The sequence below is a fragment of the Chiloscyllium plagiosum genome, unplaced genomic scaffold (genome assembly GCF_037043375.1).
Source record: "Chiloscyllium plagiosum isolate Xiang-an unplaced genomic scaffold, Cpla_swu_hap1 HiC_scaffold_21, whole genome shotgun sequence".
In the NCBI taxonomy this organism is placed as follows: Eukaryota; Metazoa; Chordata; class Chondrichthyes; order Orectolobiformes; family Hemiscylliidae; genus Chiloscyllium; species Chiloscyllium plagiosum.
The window spans coordinates 9,486,997-9,509,356 of record NW_028270159.1 but is presented as its reverse complement, the minus strand read 5'-3'; the positions used below and the strand labels follow the sequence as shown (position 1 = coordinate 9,509,356).

At 45.4% G+C, this 22,360-nt stretch overlaps 1 protein-coding gene across 4 annotated transcripts in view; it reads left to right on the top strand.

Annotated features, from left to right (window-relative positions):
* col27a1b (collagen, type XXVII, alpha 1b) overlaps window positions 1-21,211 on the top strand; it is a 707,279-nt gene extending 686,068 nt beyond the window's left edge. For all 4 annotated transcript variants that reach the window (XM_087998238.1, XM_087998237.1, XM_087998236.1 and 1 more), the window contains 5 exons: window positions 2,415-2,480; window positions 2,624-2,792; window positions 3,803-3,912; window positions 15,331-15,549; window positions 18,957-21,211. In XM_087998238.1, the coding sequence (XP_087854364.1) occupies window positions 2,415-2,480; window positions 2,624-2,792; window positions 3,803-3,912; window positions 15,331-15,549; window positions 18,957-19,103 (711 nt within the window). In that variant the 3' untranslated portion in view covers window positions 19,104-21,211. The remainder of the gene's footprint in view (window positions 1-2,414; window positions 2,481-2,623; window positions 2,793-3,802; window positions 3,913-15,330; window positions 15,550-18,956) is intronic.
* The last annotated feature ends 1,149 nt before the right edge of the window (window positions 21,212-22,360 follow it).

Sequence of the window (22,360 nt, the reverse complement as noted above, 5' to 3'; positions counted from 1 at the left end):
CAGATAGTTAAATGACCCATACACTCTGTATTCTGTTCACAGGCACACACTGGCAGTATGTTAGTGAAATAAAGGCTTGGGGGACTTGACCGGGGAGGTGCAGAGGGATTGTTTCCCCTCGTGGGAGAGTCTAGGACCAGAGAATCTCTGAGTAAGGGGTCACACATTTAAGACGGAGATAAGAAGGAATTTCTTCTCTCGGAGGGGAGTGAACCTGTGGAATTCCTTCCTGCAGAGGGCTGGGTTGTTCAAGGCTGAGATGGATTTTTAACTGGGAAAGGGAATGAAGAATTAAGGGGAAAGTGGAGCTGAGGATGATCAGATCAACCATGATCTCAGTGAAGGGTGGAGTAGACACAGTGGGCTACGTCTAACGGCTCTTTGGTGATGGGTATTGTTGCAGCAACACCTTGCACAGGATGGTGAGTTGTTACAAATGTCTTCATCCAGAGGGTGGTCAGCCAGTGGAAAACAGTGACCCCCAATTCTTGAGTTATGGAGATTTTAACAGCACGCAAAGACACTTTTCTGCCCATCATGTCCTTGCCAGTCATTAAGTATCTACCATACTGTAACGCCAGTCACCAGCACTTACCCCATGGCCTCGTATGCTGTGATGTTTGAAGGGCTCAACTAAATACTTCATAAATAGTTCTAGATATTCCCATAAGAGGAAAAATCGTTTTCAAATCCACCCTGTCAGGATCTGTGAGAATCTTAAATCCATCAATCAAGTGGTCTCTTATTCTACTGTGCTCATGTGGATACAAGCCATAGGAAGCAGCTGAGGCTGAAACATTGAATACTTCCAAGACCGAGTTAGATCTTAAGCCTAAAGTGATCAAAGGATAGAAAGCTGGAATGGGGCCCAGAGTTGGATGGTCAGCCACGATCATATTGAATGGGAGAGCAGGCTCTCAGGGCCGAATATCCTACTCCTGCTCCTATTTTCAATGTTTCCTTTGGGCAGCCACATGGCTCTCAATCTGTTACCGAATCATTGAATGGTGTCACAGAAGGAAGCCATTCTGCCCCTAGTGTCTGTGCTAGCTGAAGGAGCAATTTCCAGAGTGCCAATTCCCCTGCCTTCTCTCTGTAATGATGTGGAGATGCTGGTGTTGGACTGGGGTGGACAAAGTTAAAAATCGCACACCACCAGGTTATAGTCCAACCGGTTTATTTGGAAGTACTAGCTTTTGGAGCGCTGCTCCTTCATCAGGTATCTACCTGACAAAAGAAAGCTAGTACAGTATTTCCAAATAAACCTGTTGGACTATAACCTGGTGTTGTGTGACTTTTAACTTTCTCCCTGTAACCTTTCATAATCTTCCGTTTCAGATAATAGTCCGATTCCCTTTTGAATGAATCAGCCTCCATCACATTCTCAGGCAATGCATTTCACTCACTCAGGGGAGAAGCTTCTGCTTGTCTTGCTCCTGTGACTAAAACGCCTTAAATCCGGCTTCATCTTTTGGTTTCTCCACCAGTCGGATCAGTTTCTCCAACTCTAATCCACCCAGACCTCCCCATGTTTGTGAACACTTTGATCAAATCCCCTCTCAACCTCTTCTCAAAGGAGAACAGTCCCATCCTCTCCAATCTATACCATCCTTTGGCTGCTTCATGTTTCTCATGAGAAATATTTGCAACGTTTTCGCATATTGCACGGATCAAGGGGAGTCATAGAGTCAAATAGCATGGAAAAAGGCCCTTGAGCCCAACTCGTCCATACTGACCAAGTTTCCCAAACTAAACTAGTCCCACTTTGCGTTTGGTCTGTATCCCTCTAAACCTGTCTAAATATCTTTTAAATGTTGTAATTATACCAGTCTCCACCACTTCCTCTGGCAGTTCATTTCATACGCGCAACACCCTCTGTGTGAAAATGTTGCCTCATAGGTCCCTTTTAAATCTTGCCCCTCTCACCATAAACCTATGCCCTCCAGTTTCAGACTCCCCCATCCCAAGGAAAAGACCTTATCTATTTACCCTATCCATGCCCCTCATGATTTTATAAACCTCTATAAGGTCATCCCTCAACCTCCGACACTCCAGTGAGAAAAGTCGCAGCCTATCTAGGCTATCCCTATCGCTCAAACCCTCCAGTCCCAGCAATATTCTGGTAAATCTTGTCCGAACCCTTCCACTGTAAGAATGTCCTCCCTGTACACTTCTCCTTAGACTGTGAGCCCTCCCTGCCAGCTTCCTGACTGCTCAGCTAGGGGACGATGCTCCAGCAGGGAAGGCCACCACGAAAATAGCCTTGGCACTTCACGGAGTGTGGAACATTAGCTGTTTGGCCCATCACCACTGGGCTAGCCCCTCTCGAAGAGCCCTCCACTGTTTCCCCCACCCACTCCGGTCTGAGGCTGAAGCATTCTCTGTTCTTATTTTCTGTCGTTTATTGTCTTCAGAAACACGAGGAGCTAGGTGCAGCTCTGCAAGCATTGATCGAATCGAAAACTGCACTCAGGACTGAGGTAACTGCAACGCTCCTCACCCAACCCTGATCAGTCAGATCCCGTATGTTTGAGAATTCCTGTAGCATAGCCCATCATAAAACAAACTACTGGAGTAATCGTTGCCAGTAATGGTTAGAAGTTACCCCTGTTTTCTCATGCAGAACTATCAGAATTCAGACGTACCTTTGCTTGACCAGGGAGCAGAGATCTTTAAGACCCTACACTACCTCAGTAATCTGATCCACAGCATAAAGAATCCACTGGGAACCAAAGACAATCCAGCTCGTGTCTGCCATGACCTCATGAACTGTGAGCAGCGAATGAACGACGGTGAGTCCAAATTGGTCAGTGGCTAGGAACTAAGCTCCTTCCACAAACACAGTGACTTCATGCCCCAGCGCTAATGGAATAGAAACAAAATACCGTGGATGCTGTAAATCTGATGCAACCACAGAAAGTGCTGGAGAAACGCAGCTAGATCTCTGGTTGCTTGAATAACTCAGAGACAATGCCAAGGTTTGGAGAGCCCAGAGATTTCCACTCACATCCTGTAGTCAAGCTGTGGCCTGAATGCGGAGCAGAGGGACAGTTCTAACACAGGGACAGGACCTGCTTTCTGTTACTTTGTCACAGTGTTTTCAATTCCCTCTCCCAATCCCGAATAAGCCCAGCATCCAATCTCTCTATGGTGTCCATTCTCTCAGACTGACCGGTCTATAATATCCACCCTCTCGGACTGACCAGTCTATAATGTCCACCCTCTCGGACTGACCAGTCTATAAAGTCTACCCTCTCAGACTGGCCGGTCTATAATGTCCACCCTTTCGGACTGACTGGTCTATAGTGTCTATTCTCAGACTGACTGGTCTACAATGTCCGTTCTATCAGACTGACGGTAACATCAACTCTCTTGGACTGACTGAACAATAATGTCCATTTGCTCAGACTGACCAGTCCACAATGTCAACCCTCACAGACTGTCCAGACAATAGTGACCATTCTCTCAGACTGATGGGTATATAAGTCTACCACCTTGGACTGACTGGACAATAGCGTCCAGGCTTGCACACTGGTGTGTCTACTCTCTCTCACTGACCAAGGGTCGGTCTCTTAGGCTGATTGGATGGTAGTACCCAGTCTCCCTGACTGAACAACTGTCTGGTACATTTGCAGTGCGGTCCTGCCCATAATCTATTGCAGGTGATTTTTGTCAGACAGCACAAGTTAGCTCCCAACTCAGATCCCATTGACTCGGTGATGTGAAGGGTGCAGTCTCCCCTCAGTCTCCCCATTGCTCCAAAGAGTCACAATCTAGCCTTTCTATTGTATTTGTTCTTCAGGCACTTACTGGATTGATCCTAACCTTGGCTGCACCTCGGATACAGTCGAAGTGATTTGTAACTTCACAAATGGTGGGCAGACCTGTCTCAAACCCATCACTGTCTCCAAGGTAGTGCTACAGTTTTGGTTTTTCTAACTTTATTTTTAATGCCTTAATGATCTACACAGTTTTGTTCCATAGCTAAAACCTGTATATTTAATCAGCAGGGGCCGATCAGACCTGCTGGTCACTGCCTATTTCAATTCCCCTTCCCACTCCCTTTCCAGCATGACCACCCTTGGCCTCCTCCATTGCCACAACGAACCACACCACAAATTGGAGGAACAACGCCTCATCTTCCACCTCGGCAGACTACACCCGGAGGACTCAACATTGAGTTCTCCAATTTCAAATAAACACCCTTCCCATCCCTCGATTCCCTTCCCAACCCCTCCCCCTCTTTTCCCATCCCCCAACTCTCTTCTCATCCCCTGACTCCCTTCCCAGCTCCTCCCTCTTCCTTCCCATCCCCTGACTCCCTTCCCAGCCCCTCCCTCTCCCTTCCCACCCACCCAACTCCCTTCCCAGCCCTTCCCCCTCCCTCCATCCTGCGAATCCCTTCCCAGCCCATCCCCCTCTCTTCCCGCGAATCCCTTCCCAGCCCATCCCCCTCTCTTCCCATCCCCTGATTCCCTTCCCAGCCCCCTACCCCTCCCTTTCACTCCTCCGTGCCACCTTCTGGACTCATCCTTCCCATCGACCATCCAGACCTCTACCTGTCTTCACCTATCCCCACTTCACCACCCTCGCTCCCGCCACCCCCTTTATCTGCAGCTCCTCCCCTTGCCCTAAAGAAGGGTTACACCTGAAACGTTGACTTCTCCACCTCCTGATGCTGCCTAGCTTGCTGTGTTCTTCCAGCCTCCTGCCTGTCTGTTTACTCTGAATGCCTGGCTAAGAGAAGCTGGTGGGAGCTGGTAACAGATTAAATCTACACCTTTTCCTGGATAGAGTCAATTATCCAGATGCAGAAAGACGAAAGGACAGATATGCACAAAACAAGGAACAGAGGAGGCCACTCGGCCCTTGCAGCCTGCTTTCCCATTCAATAAGATCTGATTTTAACCTCATAATCTACATTCCTGCACATCCCCCAATAATTTTCCATCCCCCTTGGTCATCAGGAATCTATCTACACAAAAACCGAAAGGACTGCAGATGCTGTAAATCAGAAACAAAAACAGAATTTGCTGGAAAAGCTCGGCAGGTCTGACAGCATCTGTGGAGAGAAGTCAGAGTTAACGAATCAGGGTCAAGTGACCCTTTCTCAGAATCTGTCTACCTCTGCATTATAAATATTTAAAGACTCTGCATCCATGGCCTTTTGAGGAAGGAAATTCCAAACATTCACAACCCTCTGAAAGAATTTTTTTTCATCTCTGTTTTAAATGGGCAACCCCTTAATTTTAAACTCTGACCCTCTCGTTCTAGATTCTGCCACAAGGGGAAACATCATCTCCACATCCACCTGGTCAGATTTCCTCAGGATCTTATATGTTTCGATTAAGGAATCTCATAGAAACCTAGAAAAAAAATCAAGCAGGTTAGAAGCAGGAAGAATGTTCCTCATGGTGGGGGGAGGTACAATCCAAGGGTTACAGTTGGAAGCATATGGAGTAAACATTTCAGGACTGAGATGAGGAGAAATGTGTTCACCCAGAGAGTAAGGAGCCTTTGAAAATCTCTACCACAGGAAGCGGAGAGGCTAAATAGTTGTGTTTTGTCAAGAAGGGCGTACATACAGCTCTTGTGGCTGAAGAGATCAGGGGATATAAAGTGGGGGAGGGCTGGATTAGAGTACTGAGCTCAATGAGATGGAGTAGTCACGAGGGGCTGAATAGACTACTCCTCCTATGTTTCCTTATCATCTCTGAATGTTCTAAACGCCAGAGGATATGGTTCTAGATTGTCCTGCCTTTCCTCCCAAGACAATCCACTCATTCCATGATTTCGAACCTTAGTTTTGACGGAAGCTCAGTTGATGAGTTTGTGTGTCCAGGTGCAGGAGGGTCATTGCCAAAGTGCAATGCTGGAGATTGGAAGCAAAACCTGGAAAAGCAGTGCAGATGAAAGCACACACATACAGTCATAGAGATGTACAGAATGGAAACAGACCCTTCAGTCCCACATGGCAGAAGGCGACAGAATAAACAGTTCAGGTCCGTGCCCTTCCATTGGAGCGAATTGACCTGAAGCATTACCTCAGTTTCTCTCTTCACAGAGACTGCCCTGGCCTACTGAGTCATTCTGAGCAGATCCAGGCACTGCATCTTCAGGAAAAAGTATTAGACTTGGAGAGAAAGCAGTGTAGATTCACCAGAATAGTACCCAAATTCCAGGGGTTAGGATAGATTCCACAAAACTAGCATTGTCAATATTTTCTAATCAAGCTGCTCCAAAATGTTATGAAACCCCTCTGGAGCAGGTGGGACCCTAAACCCAGGGCTTCTAGTCCAGAAGTAGGGACACTACTCACTGCACCTCCACAACCCAATGCTAGCTCCATATTCCCGAGAAAGTTAAAAGGTGATTTGATTGAAATTTTCAAAATATGGGAGATGTAAATAGGGTGACAGAGAGAAATGATTTCCACTGGTTAGAGCCTCATACTAGCTGCAAGAGGCAAATATTTAGAGCCAACTCTTTCAGGAATGAAATAAAGAACTATTGCATCACACAGAGGGTGATAGAAATCTGGAACTCTCTTACCCAGATGGCCATTGATGTTGAATCTGAGACTGATAGATAGTGTTAGGCAGAGGTATTACAGGAAATAAGGTATTACAGGAAATGAGGTATTATAGGATATGTGGTATCACAGAGGTATTATAGGATATGAGATTCCATTTGAAATTAAGTCATATCAACAATGATCTCATTGAATGATTGAATGGAATGGAGGGGCAGAGTGGCCTCCCTAAGAGTGTTCCATATATTTTATTAACCGTTACTCTTTACAGCTCTAAGTCCTGGAAGAGACAGAACTTGTACAGCTTTAGGATTAGGGTTCTAAGATCTCAAACTGCAATGGTGCTGGAAATCCTTCCCTTCCACTCGTCCGGACAAAAAGCAAGAATACCAACATTTCAAAACATTGCAGAAAGGCAAAGAAAAGGGTCCTCTTTCAATCAGGAGAAAGTAAGGACTGCAGATGCTGGAGATCAGAGTCAAAAAGTGTGGCGCTGGAAAAATACAGCAGGTCAGGCAGCATCTGAGGGGCAGGAGAGTCGATGATTCGGACATAAGCCAAAACATCGACTCTTAATCAGTAAACATCCTTGAATTGTGGGGCGGTCTGGAATTGGGTATTCTTGCACTGGTCCTGATGAACATGAGAGGACAAGGCTTTACAACGTGTTCAGCAACGTTTTCAGCAAGGCCAGTGACTCATTGTTCGATACTACCAACAGCAGAGTCCGTGGCGTTTTGTATTTTCACAGTTTCAGAATGTGAAACCATGAATGTGTTTTGGAATCTGAAGGTTGCTGTTTGAAGTGGCAGTACTGGTCAGGAACTCCAGGTGGCAGTGCTGAGACCAAAAAGCAGCACCATCAAGCAGTACTGCATTGTTGTCAAATTTCTCTAAAATACAGTACTCCCCTCAAATTGTTGGTTTTAACGATTTTAACCTAAAAACCTTAAATGCCGAACGTGGGGTGGAGGGGGTAAGGAGTAAACAATAAGTGTGGATAGAGCCCGGAGAGAGAGAAGGACATTGTTGCCTGCTCCTTTGTCTGTCCAATTCTCCACTCTCTTTGGGCTCTATCCTCACCTAATGTCTGCTCCTTAGTACCGCACCCTATCTTCTGTATGAAAAACAACCTTTTCCCAGCTACCATCAGTTCTGAGGAAGGGTCACTAGATCCGAAACGTTAACTCTGCCTTCTCTCTCCACAGATGCTGCCAGATCTGTTGAGCTATTCCAGCCATTTCTGTTTTTGCTATCTAAAGTGCAGCTAAGTGGACAAATGAAGGAGTGGATAATAATAATCTTTCCCTCCAGGCTCTATCCACACCTATCGAATACTCCTTACCCCCTCCCTCTGCCACCCTATCTTCTGCATCAAAAAAAAATTTCTTCCGAACTACCATCTGTTCTAAGGGTCACCGGACCCGAAACTTTAACTCTGATATCTCTCTGCAGCTGCTGCCAGACTTGCTGAGCTTTCTCACCAATTTCTGTTTTTGTTTCTGATTTCCAGCATCCGCAGTTCTTTCAGTTTATATTACAGACTCTCACTTGCACCCAGATGGTTGAAACTCCTATTAAAAGGTGCAGACTCAGTTATCAATCCGATCCACTGCGTCTGTGATACTCCAGCCTGAATGTAGAAGCCCCTGGTCAGTAGTCATCTTGAAGCTTTATGCACACTGGTCATCTGTACGATAGCAGCGTAAGGGGACATTCAGCCTATCAAGTCTACATTGCCATTCAATAAGATCTTGACTGATCTGATAATCCTCAACTCCACTTTTCCGCCTTTTCCCCAAAACTCTTGATTCCCTTTCTGATTAAAAACCTGCCTAGCCCAGCCTTGAACATACTTAATGACCCAGCCTAGACAGTCCTTTGTCGTAAAGAATTCCACAGATTCACTAAAACAAAACTAAAAACTGCAGATGCTGGAGATCTGAAACAAAAACAAAACTTTGTGGGGAAACTCTGCAGGTGTGGCAGTATCTGAGGGAAGAGAGCAGAGTTCTGATGAAGAGTCACAAGACTTGAAATGTTAACTCACTGGCAATTTCTGTTTTTCTCCTTCCCACTTATTTTTATGTCATCTACAAACTTGGCTGTAGGATGTTCACTTTCCTCATACACATCATTAATATATGTTAGGGGAAAGTGAGAAGTGCAGATGCTGGAGAGTCAGAGTTGAAAAGTATGGTGCTGGAAAAGCACAGCAGGCCAGGCAGCATCCGAGGGGCAGGAGAGTCGATGTTTTGGGCATAAGCCCTTCATTAATATATATTGTCAATAACTGTGACCCCAGCACTGATCCCTGGGGCACTCCACTAATTACAGGTTGCCATCCTGAAAATGCCCCCCTTATCCAAATACTCTGCCTTCCATGAGTTAAAAATCAGAAGTAACACAACACCAGGTAATAGTCCACTTAATAAGAGCCCATAATGTTAGGGGTCGCACATTAGCATGAATAGAGGATTGGCTAACTAGTGGAAGCCATGATGTGGTGGTGCCGGGACTGGATAGGGTGGACAAGGTCAAAAGTCACACGATACCAGGTTATAGTCTAACAGGTTTATTTGAAATCACAGGCTTTTGGAGCGCTCCCCCTTCATCAGGTGACATGCAGGGGCTATCTCAGTGTCAGATGAAAGAGTGTCGCTCTGAAAGCTTGTGATTTTAAATAAACCTGTTAGACTATAACCTGGTATCGTGTGACTTTTGACCTTGTCCACCCTATCCAGTCCCGGCACCACCACATCATGGCTTCCACTAGTTAGCCAATCCTCTATTCATGCTAATGTGCGACCCCTAACATTATGGGCTCTTATTAAGTGGCCTAACATGTGATGCCTTATAAAACACTTTCCAAGTGACTAGCCCCTTGCAGAGATCAAGTTGCTATGGTTACATCCATGATCCATGCATGTTGGAGAATGCAGTTGTGGGTAGTGATGGGAGAGACTCCGATTTTCTTAATACCACATGGTCAGCCTGAGAACTCTCTGGACCTTACTGGCTGCTGTTGGCCTATGTACTGGGAGGGTGTAGAGTGATAATTGACCCGTTCACCTTGGTGCTAAAGTGGTCTTGGCTGCTGAGTGTCTGGATCAGAGGCAGAGGTATCACCAACTGTGCCACAAGCTGCTCTTGGCTTAAGTTGTGAGGTTGAGGTACACTAATTGTATTTTCATTTCTGTGAGTTTAAATTATTGAGAATGTGACCTGATTTCAAATGGCTAAGGGGCAGAGTGGAGGGAAACCATTGCCTTGGATTAGTGAGTCTGGAAAGCAAGGGGAATAATTTTCAAAGTGGAGCCAGGCTAAAATCAGCAAGCTCTTGGAAGCCAGTGGAAACCTGCATATAGTGACCCCAGAAAGAAAGGCTGCATTTGTGTAGCACCTTTCAGCACAACCAGAGGTCTTAAAGCACTTCGCATCCAATGAAATCAGTTATACGCCCATCACCATGGCAGCAAGTTTATTCACAGCAAGCTCCCACAAACAGCAACGTGACAATGCCCGGGGAACCTGCTTTTGTGTCATTTATTGAGGGACTGATATTGTTCAAACATCAAGAAAGACACCCCTGTTCTTCTGCAAAATAGTGGTCTTGGGATCTCTCACATCCACTCTTGGCCCGTCTAACATCTCGTCTGAAAAGAGAGTGAGGGGTGATGGAGAGCGACTGGGATTTTTAAGTCTGAGGCGAGTAGATTCTGGGAAGGGGGAAGGGTATCAAAGGAGAGCTCCCTTGGTGGGAGAGTAAAGCTGGGGTATAAGTTACGGAAATTATTCAGAGGACTGAAACAGAAGCCTTTTGTTTCTGCATTCTGAACAGTAAAAGTTTGAATAACCCTTTTCATGTTGTTGAATAAACAACAACTGCATATAGTTACCCAATAAATATTGTGACGATGCTTTAACCTTGTCCCTGTTGGCAAATAGTTCTGTAGAATCTTGAAACAAATGTATTACTTTATATAGTTAGGAGTGGCATAACTACAACAATTTAAACCAGGACTCAACCTGTAACTATGTAAATTCTGACAAATAAATGCTGTAACTAACACATTAAATCCAAACTCACCCTGTGCTACTCAGTTATGCACAACGAACGTTAGAGCTGTCACATTAGCCCTGGTTTTATTGTATAGCTCTGAAGGCTTTAGGGCATATGCTATTTTTTAAATTACGTGTTCACAGGTGAGTGTCATTGCACAGAGGGCTGTTAAAAGTCAATCCCCTTGCTGTGGGCCTGGTGTCTCTTGAGTTCTAATGTCATCATAGTGAGATTTGAATACACAACCCTAGAACATTAACTGGGTTTATGGTCCAATGAAATTACCACTAGGCCACTCCTGACCCACCCTCAACCAGAGAATCACTGCAATGTCTCCCATTCCTTTTCCTGGTTGGACGGCTGGTTTGCGATGCAGAGTGATGCCAACAGCATAGGTTCAATTCCCACGTCAGCTGAGGTTACCATGAAGGTTCCTCCTCCTCAACATCTCCCTCACCTGAGGTGCAGTAACTCTTGGGTTAAACCATCACCTGTCGTGTCTCTCTAATGAGAGAGCAGCCCTAGGGTCCAGTAAGACCATGGTGACTGTATCTTTTCCTTCTGCCTCTGGTATCCTTCAAGGATTTATCCCTGGCTACCTCCTGTCTCCCATCCAAAGACATCATTATCCAAAGACACACCATCTGTTTTCATGTATACACGCTCAGCATCCAGCTCTCCCTCCCATCCATCTCTGTTGAGCCTATCATTCTTCAGAAATTGCCTTCACTACTTGTCCAACACCCAGTCCTGTATGAGGGGAAGATCAGCCATGATCATACTGAATGCCGGGGCAGACTGGCAGTGCGGAATGGCCTGCTTCTGCTCTGAGTTTCTATATTTCCCCCAACCAATATTGGGAAGATTTCATCTTCAGTCTCTGCCTCAAGCTCCGAATTCCATTCCTCTGCTTAATGCTGCCTCCAACCTAATGTTCACACTAAGCCTAAAACTTTCCATTTCCAACTCCATAACATCACCAGAGTCTGCCTGTCATCCAGCCCCCTGCCCTGACTGCGGATTCCCTTGTCTAATACCACACCACCGCCATATTCAACCAGTTTAACCCACTCCAGGCTACTTTCCCACATTCTATTCCTACCCTGACTCAGAGCAACTCCCATTCCCCCTACCCCACCCCCACCCATGCCCACTCTCAGTGTCACTGACCTACACTTGCTCCAGATTGGGTAACTCCTTGACTGTAAAGTTAGCCTTGTTTTCAGATTCCATCATCGCTTCACCCTTCATCTCCTCCAGCCCTATAACCCTCCAAACCTGATCTCCAGAGCATTCCAATTCTGCCCTCTCCTACAAACGGCCATGCCTTCTGCTGCTCTAGGTTTAGCTCTGGGATGCTAAACCTCTGCATATCACATGAGTCTGAGAGATGTACAGCACGGAAGTAGACCCTTTGGCCCAACTTGTCCATGCCGACCAGATATCACAAACTAATCTAGTCCCCTTTACCAGCACTTGGCCCATATCCCTCCAAACCCTTCCTATTCATACAACCATCCAGATGCTTTTTAAATGTTGTAATCGTACCAGGCTCCACAACTTCCTCTGGCAGTTCATTCCATACACACACCACTCTCTTTCCAAGAAATATTCTTTCCACGAGCTAGCACAACTCAGATGGGTCAAATAGCCAATTCCTAGGTTTAATTATGCTGTTTTAAAGTATGATAAATGTAACTTTAACCTTAATACTGTATGGATTTCCTCTGTAGTTACAGATCAAACACTGTGCATCAGTACTACAACCCAGTTGTAACCTTGGTTACAGCAGCAAACACTTTGCGTAACTGTGGGTCTGTGTATCCTTTAGAGACCTACCCTACTGGGTCAACAACAGTTCTGGACAGTTGAAGCAATCCTTTCAGTATTTGTTGCAATATATTGCAACCAGTTACCATCTTAGACCACAACTGAGTGTCTTGCATGGCTGTTTCCGAGGTCATTGAAAACAACCACACTGCTGTGGGTTTGGAGTCACATGTAGGTCAGATCCGGTAAAAACAAGTTGCCTTCCCGAAAGGACATTTGTGATCCTGACAAACATTTGTGACAAGACAGTAATTTACTCAGCACCAATATATATTTGTAACTTTTTTTATTCCAGATTATTTAATTAATCAAAATGTAATCTCAAAGGTAGGATTTGAGATCACTTTTCAGGTTTAAGTTTAGGCATTACTAGTCATGTAAGGTAGTGTACTGGTAATGTCACTGGGTCCAAAGTCTAGAGACCTGGTTTAATGTTTTTGGGATGTGGGTTCAAATCCCACCATTCTAGTTTGTTCCTTAAATTACTCACTATCCTGACTTGGAAATATATCACCATACCCACTGTTGCTGAATCAAAACCCAAAAACACTGCCCCTATCAGCACTGTGGGAACTCGCACAACACCAGGTTATAGTTCAACAGGTTTATTTGAAATCAGAATGGCACGGTGGCACAGTGGTTAGCACTGCTGCCTCACAGCGCCAGAGACCCGGGTTCAATTCCCGCCTCAGGCGACTGACTGTGTGGAGTTTGCACGTTCTCCCTGTGTCTGCGTGGGTTTCCTCTGGGTGCTCCGGTTTCCTCCCACAGTCCAAAGATGTGCAGGTCAGGTGAATTGGCCATGCTAAATTGCCCGTAGTGTTAGGTAAGGAGTAAATGTAGGGATATGGGTGGGTTGCGCTTCGGCGGGGCGGTTTCAAATAAACCTGTTGGACTATAACATGTGACTTCTGTCTCTGTACGGTCCAAGCGTAGAATGCATGATGCAGAATTGTTCCTGTCACAAGAATCAGTTCTGTTTTGCTGAAAACCTTGTTAAATGGCAGACAAAGAGAATTTGAAGGGAATAGACAGGCAAAATCTTCAGAGAAAGGCCAGCATTAATATTGCAACGTGACATTCTTGGATCAGATCTGGGATATGCTGGGTAATCAGCCAAGGTCATATTAAATGATGGAGCAGGCTCGAAGGGCTGAATGGCCTACTACTATATCTCTATCTAATGGGATTTTAAAGAGACCGGGTGGAAAAGTAACTAAAGGGAACTTCTGTGTTAGGACAGGAGTCACAGGAGATTGAATGAGAAGGTGGTTGTTGGAACAGAGTGGCGGGGAATACTACCGGGTGACAAGTGGAAACTCAAGGCAGGACCCTGTGGCTCATCTTCAAGGTTATTGGCTCCTTGAGAGCCAGAGCTAACAACAATGAGATGGAACTGGATGGCTCGGATCTCAGCCGCAGAGAGACGGGCCGAATGGGCTCTGACTATGCCATAAACATTTGAAATAGGGGATGAAACCAAAGGAGGGGTAAAAGGATGGCCAGCTGTACTCCCGACAATGAAACGGGATGACCACTAAGATATTCAAAAAAGGGGAAATAAAACAGAGGGGAAGATATTTTTAATGTTTTTCTTTCAGATGTTCAGTGTTTTTGTTATTTATTCATCGGACATGGGCATCGCTGGCTGGGCCCAGTATTTATTGCCCGTTCCTAGTTGCCCCTTGAGAAGGTGCGGGTGAGCTGCCTTCTTGAATCACTGCAGTCCGTGTTCTGTGGGTTGACCCACAATGTCCTTAGGGGGGGAATTCCAGGATTTTGACCCAGTGACAGTGAAGGGAGAAAGATATATTTCCAATTCAGGACGGTGAGTGGCTTGGTGAACTGCAAGGGGTGGTGTTCCCATGTATCTGCTGCCCTTGTCCTTCTAGATGGAAGTGGGCATAGGTTTGGAAGGAGCTGTCTGAGGATCTTTGATGAATTTCTGCAGCACACCTTGTAGATAATACACACTTCTGCTACTGAGTGTCGGTGGGGGAGGGAGTGGATGTTTGGGGATGTGGTGCCAAATCAAGTGGCTGCTTTGCCTAAGATGGTGTCTAGCTTCTTGAGTGTTGTTGGAGCTGCACCCATCCAGGCAGGTGGGCAGTATTCCAGCACACTCCTGACTTGTAGATGGTGGACTGGCTTTGAGAGGAAATGTTTTAAATTCATTTACATGATGTGGGTGTCACTGGCCGAGCCAGGATTTATTGCTCAGAGGGCAGATATGAGTTAACTACATTTATGTGGGTCAGGAGTCACATGTAGGCCAGACTGAGTCAGGATGGCAGAATTCCTTCTCTGAAGGACAGTAATGAACCAGGTGGATTTTTCCAACAATCAGGAATGGTTTCATGGTGTTCATTAAAGTCTTAAATCCGGATATCCATTGAGATTGATCTGGTTGGCTCCACTGTCTACCATTGGTGAGATTTGAACCCAGGACTCCAGAACACTACCTGGGACAGTAGATTACTAGCCCAGCAATCACATCACCAGGCTGTCATCTCCTCAGGAAGGGAGGGGAGTTATTAGTTTGTGGACAAGACTTTCTGTTGCTTGGTTTCCTTATTCAGTCATGGGATTTGGCATCATTGGCTAGGCCAACATTTATTGCCAATCTCGAATTTCGCAGAGGGAAGCTAAAGTCAACCACATTGCTGTGGGGCTGGAGTTCCATGTAGACCCAGACCAGGTAAGGACAGTAGAATTCCTTCCCTAAAAGACATTAATGAACAAGATGGGTTTTACCAACAATTAACAATGGTTTCATGGTCATCATTAGACCTTTAACTCCAAATTCTTTATTGAATTCAAATTGCACCATCTACCGTGGCGGGATTTGAACTCATGCAGTTCCTACTCTAAGTGTGACGGCTTTCTCCTGACTCTTTGCTTTCAGTTGGAGTTTTCAGTCGGACGGGTCCAGATGAACTTCTTACATTTGCTCAGCTCGGAGGCAATCCAACACATCACCATCCACTGTCTCAATGTGCCAGTCTGGACAGATGGGAGCTCAAAAAAACCCTTCAAACAAGCTGTCAAGTTCAAGTCCTGGAACGGGTTGATGCTGGAAGCCGGAGGGCAGCTGGAACCCAAGGTGGTGGTAGACAACTGTCAGGTAAAGACCTCTCTGCCCTTCTGAATGGAACTAGAAGTGATTTTGTTGGGGTTTGAATGGGCATTTAAGGGAAATAAGCCTGCAGGGCTTATTCTTAAGGTGAATAGAGCAAGATTTGATAGGGACCTGAGGGACAACCTTTTCATGCAGTGGGTGGTGTATATGTGGAATGAGCTGCCAGAGGAAGTGGTAGGGGTTAGGTGTTGTTACAACATTTTAAAGACATTTGGACAGGTACATGAATAGAAAAAGAGGTAAAAACAATGACTGCAGATACTGGAAACCAGATTCTGGATTAGTGGTACTGGAAGAGCACAGCAGTTCAGGCAGCATCCGAGGAGCAGCGAAATCGATGTTTCGGGCAAAAGCCCTTCATCAGGAATAAAGGCAGTAAGCCTGAAGCGTGGAGAGATAAGCTAGAGGAGGGTGGGGGTGGGGAGAAAGTAGCATGGAGTACAATAGGTGAGTGGGGGAGGGGATGAAGGTGATAAGTCAGGGAGGAGAGGGTGGAGTGGATAGGTGGAAAAGAATATACGCAGGTAGGACAAGTCCAGAGAAGTCATGGGGACAGTGCTGAGCTGGAAGTTTGGAACTAGGGTGAGGTGGGGGAAGGGGAAATGAGGAAACTGTTGAAGTCCACATTGATGCCCTGGGGTTGAAGTGTTCCGAGACGGAAGATGAGGACTTCTTCCTCTGTCTTCGGATGCTGCCGATTGCTGTGCTCTTCCAGCACCACTGATCCAGATTCTTCCTCAAGGCGTCTGGTGGTGAGGGAACGGCGGTGAAGGAGGCCCAGGACCTCCATGTCCTCGGCAGAGTGGGAAGGGGGAGTTGAAATGTTGGGCCACAGAGCAGTGTGGTTGATTGGTCCGGGTGTCTCGGAGATATTCCCTAAAGCGCTCTGCTAGGAGGCGCCCAGTCTCCCCAATGTAGAGGAGACCGCATCGGGAGCAACGGATACAATAAATGATATTAGTGGATGTGCAGGTAAAACTTTGATGGATGTGGAAGGCTCCTTTAGGGCCTTGGATAGAGGTGAGGGAGGAGGTGTGGGTGCAGGTCCTTTGACGACCGACTTGACACTGACATCTTTTACAAACCCACCGACTCCCACAGCTACCTGGATTACACCTCTTCCCACCCTACCTCTTGCAAAAATGCCATCCCTTATTCCCAATTCCTCCGCCTCCGCCGTATCTGCTCCCAGGAGGACCAGTTCCACCACAGAACACACCACATGGCCTCCTTCTTTAGAGACCGCAATTTCCCTTCCCACGTGGTTAAAGATGCCCTCCAAAGCATCTTGTCCACATCCCGCACCTCCGCCCTCAGACCCCACCTCTCCAACCGTAACAAGGACAGAACGCCCCTGGTACTCACCTTCCACCCTACAAACCTTCGCATAAACCAAATCATCCACCGACATTTCCGCCACCTCCAAAAAGACCCCACCACCAGGGATATATTTCCCTCCCCACCCCTTTCCGCCTTCCGCAAAGACCGTTCCCTCCGTGACTACCTGGTCAGGTCCACGCCCCCCTACAACCCACCCTCACATCCTGGCACCTTCCCCTGCCACCACAGGAACTGTAAAACCTGCGCCCACACCTCCTCCCTCACCTCTATCCAAGGCCCTAAAGGAGCCTTGCTCAGTTTGGGAAACTTGGTTGACATGGACAAATTGGAGCAAAGGGTCTGTTTCCGTGCTGTATGACCCTATGTCTGTAGCTATGGGGATAAAGTTGGAATGGGGGAAATGGAGACAAAAGCAGAATTGTTATGGTACAGAAGGAAACCATTCAGCCCATGGTGCCTTCGCCTGTACCTCAAAATGCGCCAGCCCCCTTCTGCTTTCAGCCCATGCCTTTGCTCATTATTTCTGCCGAAATAACCATCCAATGCCCTTCTTGAATGCCTCAATTGAAGCTGTGTCCATTACATCTCAAGGCAGTGCATTCCAGATCTACCCACTCACTGAGTGAAAGGAATAGGTCACCATACAGAGAGCTGGAATGCACTCGATGGACCGAATGGCCTCCTTCTCTGTGATAAATGCCTTAGTTGACTCCGAGTACAGATCACTGAGAGAAATCCAAGAGTTCTTTTATTTGTTCACATTCGGATTCACAGTAAGAGAGAGTGTTAACATTCCAAACGGCCGAAGACTTTTTCGATCCGAGCTGGGAGAACTTAGGAAAATAGAGTCAGAGAAATGTACAGGACGGAAACAGACCCTTTGGTCCAACTCATCCATGCTGACCCGATATCCTAAATTAATCTAATGCCATTTGTCAGCACTTGGCCCATATCCCTCCAAACCCTTCCTATTCATACACCCATCCAGATGCCTTTTAAGTGTTGTAATTGTACCAGCCTCCACCACTTCCTCTGGCAGCTCATTCCACATCCGCACCACCCTCTGCGTGAAAGCGTTGCGCTTTAGGTCCCTTTTAAATCTTTCCTCTCTCACCCTATGCCCTCTAGTTCAGGACTCCCCCACCCCAGGGAAAAGACCTTGTCTATTTACCCTATCCATGTCCCTCATGATTTTATAAACCTATATAAGGTCATCCCTTCACCCTCCGACGCTCCAGGGAAAACAGCCCCAGCCTGTTCAGCCTTTCTGTGTAGCTCAAATCCTCTAACCCTGGTAACGTCCTTGTAAGTCTTTGCTGCACCCTTTCAAGTTTCACAACATCATGACGGCTGTCAAACAAATGCAGAGTCTGGGAAAGGTGGGGAGTGTGGAGAAGAGTGAAGAGGGAGGGTTGATGGATGGGAGGCAGGGCTGCACAGGCTCAATGGCAACAGAGAAGAAAACGCAAAAACAATGAGCGTTTCTTTGGCCTTTTTCACCTTGGAACATCTCGGGATGCTTCACAGGGTCAGCGCTGTGTTCCAATTTAACACTGAGCCACTTACAAAGCCATTAGAGCTGTTGACCAGAAGCTCAGTCAAAGAAGTCATTTTTAAAAGTGTGGAAGCAGGCCATTCAGCCCACACTGACCCTCCAAAGAACATCACTCAAGTTGCTCCCCCCCACCCTATGTTTCCCATGGCTAGCCTGCAAAACCATGGGCAATCTCCCACAGCTCGTCCACTCTGACCTGCACTTCTTTCGACAGCGGGAGGAAACCCACACAGACACAGGGAGAATGTGCAAACTCCACACTGACTGTCACTTGAGGGTGGAATTGAACTCAGGTCCCAGGCGCTGCGAGGCAGCAGTGCTAACCACTGCACTACTGTGCTGTCCATCTCAGAGCAGAGAAAAGGAGGGGTGGGTGGGGGGTTGGGTTTGAAGTGAATTTTCTAAATTTCCGCAAGCCCATGGCTTTGGTGCTTCCTATTGTAGATGTAAGTGAAACGTGCTGACAGTCCTTGTTTTCATTGGTATTGGTTTTCAGATAAAAGATGGACGATGGCACCAGACACACTTCCTGTTTCACACCCAGGATCCCAATCAGTTGCCGATAGTTGGTATTTATAACTTACCACAACCAAAGCCTGGACTACATTACCACCTTGAGGTTGGGCCTGTCTGCTTTCTCTGAGACCTTGGATTGACCATCTTTAACCCACATCAGAGCATAGTTATCCTTTACTGTGTATTCAAATAAAACTCAAGGAATTGCTGACGTGATGTGTGGGAATATCACATTACCCATCAGAGAAGGCTACGCAATAGCTTTCTTTAAAATCAGAAAAAAAAAACTGTAAAGAGACATTAAGAGGACCTGTTTCGTGGGGAAGAATTTAGCCTAAAGCAACTAAAATTGAAGATTTTCACCCTCTAGCCTAAGAGTATGTAGGCTGCTGTGTATGAAGGAATGGATCAAAGTGGGTTGCAGAAGATCCATTTTAAAGAGACAGAGAGAGAGAAAGGGGGGAAAATAATAAATTGATTTGTAGTGGCTTAGCCAGCATTCTGTTCAGCAGTCCCAAGTTATGGGATACTCAGAAACGTTGATTGCATGTAGTCGATAGAGCTGGTGACCTGCATTGTCTACTAAGCAATCTCCAATGTGCAATAGTAAAGGGAGAAACTAGAGGAACTATCAAGGATTGATAAAATTCCCTAAATCCGTGACACTTCATCTGAAGTGTGAATGATTCCAATGTTTAGCTCTCAGCCACCAAACGCCTGAACTAATTAGTCAGTCCCGGGCATGGTGAAACCAAGTGATAAAGGAGGTTGGGTCCAGTTTCCTAGTGATTATGACATGGTGCTAGTGGGATGAACTTCGTGGGGTGATTTTTTTTCTACCTCTCATTGTCTGGAATTGGTGCTCACATTCTTGTGTTTTATTGTCGATATTCACATGTCGTTTTCGAATCACTGGTGCTATGTAATTACCACGAGGGTGGTGGGGGGGGAGGGGGAAGTTGTCCAGGGTGGGGGGGTATAGGGGTGTGAATGGGAGGGTCAATGTTTCGAGAGTGTGGGCCCCTCCCACTGACACCTGCTAAGGAAACCTTAAGTACGACAGTAATTGTTAAGTTAATGATGTCTAGAGTGCCTTTAATATTTGAAGAGATTATTTAACTGTGCTTCAGAGAGGTTCCAAACCCTACTGTTCCTGAGTGCCTGAGTGACCAATATTTGTTTCTAAACTAAAACGAAGGAAGGGAGTTGAGGAAATCGCTGAGAGTTTTTGCTGTTTTGTCGTTTGTTATCTTTGTTTTACTCTGTCCTGAACGCTTTTGTACAAAGTTGCCCCAAAAGCTGTAATTAATATTTAGAGAAGCTTTTAATAATTAAAGAAACCTGAGTCTTTCCTGAAACAAAGATAGATTTTTTTTTGCATCTTCTCCGCACATTGTGTACGATGTTTCTGTTGTATACAGTGTGTCAATATTTTACAATCTGCTATTTAATGTTATTTAAATATTTTTAAAACTTCGGTCTAAAGGAGGAACCATTGCCTGGTCCCAACACAGATGTCTATGTTTTGAAATAGACTGGTCCTTTGTGTGTAGCAGGTGTAAAGATGTTGCTTCAACACCCAACTGGTCTTGGAGAATAATGTAGAGTTCTTTCTGTTTATGCTTGTCTATTGTGTAAATTTGGTGCGTTGAAGAGAATATTTCAGTGTTTCAAATCTAAAGATATGCAGAGTCTAAATGTACTGTTTAGGAAAATGCTTTAAGCGCTTTTTAATTCTTGAATTTTTTTTACTTTGAAGGAAATATGTGAAAAATCTAGAATTCTAATACATTATTTTAAATTTATTGCATTTTTTAAACAAAAATCTAAGAATACAGTTGAAAAAAGCCAGCCATCAGAATACCTCATACATTTTGGTTCCATTCTGAATACATTTCAGCTTTGTTTATTTTTATTTTCTTTTTTTTTGTTTAAAGTTTGTTTTTTACTTCATTTTTGGATTTTTTTTCCATCTATTCCATTTGCTTTTTTTTTCTGTGTGTGTGTCTGTTGCTATAGAAACAGAGTAGCCATAAAATGGCCATCCGCAGACGTCAGTATCATAATTGCCTTAGCCACAGAGGTTTAAACGTTCTGTGCAGAGTTCACTATTTAGCTGTGAATTATCTTACTCAGCCTTTGCTAGCCTTGATGGGGCTAAGACTCTTCCATTGTTTGAAATTAAAAGTTTCTGAAATGTTACTGAAATAAATATTTCAAACTGAAGCAACGAAACCTGGCCTGAACGTTTTGTGTATTATTCAAGAAGCATACAGACATCAGAAATGGGAGTGGGCCAATCAGCTCTCCAGATTACCAGGAGAGTGGGAATTGAGAAACATTTCGGTCACGGTCGAACGGCAGAGCAGAATCAATGGGCTGAAGGGCCTCTCATTCTGCTCCCATATCTTATGATTAAGCCTGTCTCAATATTCAATAAGATCTGCCCCAGGCCTCGACTTCTCTTTCTTGTCAGCTCATGGTAGCCCTCACCTCCTCAATATGTCAAAAATCAATCTACCACCCAACTTCGGTCCAACTCCTTCATACCGACCAGATATCCCAACCCAATCTAATCCCACTTGCCAGCACCCGGCCTATTTCCCTCTAAATCCTTCCTATTCATATACCCCTCCAGATGCCTTTTAAATGCTGTAATTGTACCAGCCTCCACCACTTCCTCTGGCAGCTCATTTCATACACGTACCACCCTCTGCGTGAAAACGTTGCCCCTTAGGTCCCTTGTAACATCTTTCTTCAAATGCATTCAGAGATCTAACCTCCACAACTCTCTGAGCTGGAAAAGTCAAGGTAATCACTACCAAACTGAAGTAATTACTTTGTTCCTTAGTTTTAAATTATTGTCACAATGCCCTTCGTCCAGGATTCTTCATCTTCTCAACATCTGCCCTGTCAGTCATTAGAAACAGCAGAGTCATATGTTTTAATCACATCACTACATTTTCACACTCTGAATTGTTTAAATTATTCATTCGTTGGATATGGTCAGCATTTATTGCCCATCCCTAAATGCCCAGAGGGTATTAAGAGTCAAGCACATCACTATGTCAGGTATAGACAGGATAGATCGAGTGAATCCTTAGAAGAGTATAAAGGCAGTAGGAGTATACTTAAGAGGGAAATCAGGAGGGCAAAAAAGGGGACATGAAATAGCTTTGGCAAATAGAATTAAGGAGAAACCTAAGAGTTTTTACAAATATATTAAGGACAAAAGGGTAAGTAGGGAGAGAATAGGGCCCCTCAAAGATCAGCAAGGTGGCCTTTGCGAGGAGCTGCAGAAAATGGGGGAGATATTAAACGAGTATTTTGCATCAGTATTTACTGTGGAAAAGGATATGGAAGATATAAACTGTAGGGAAATAG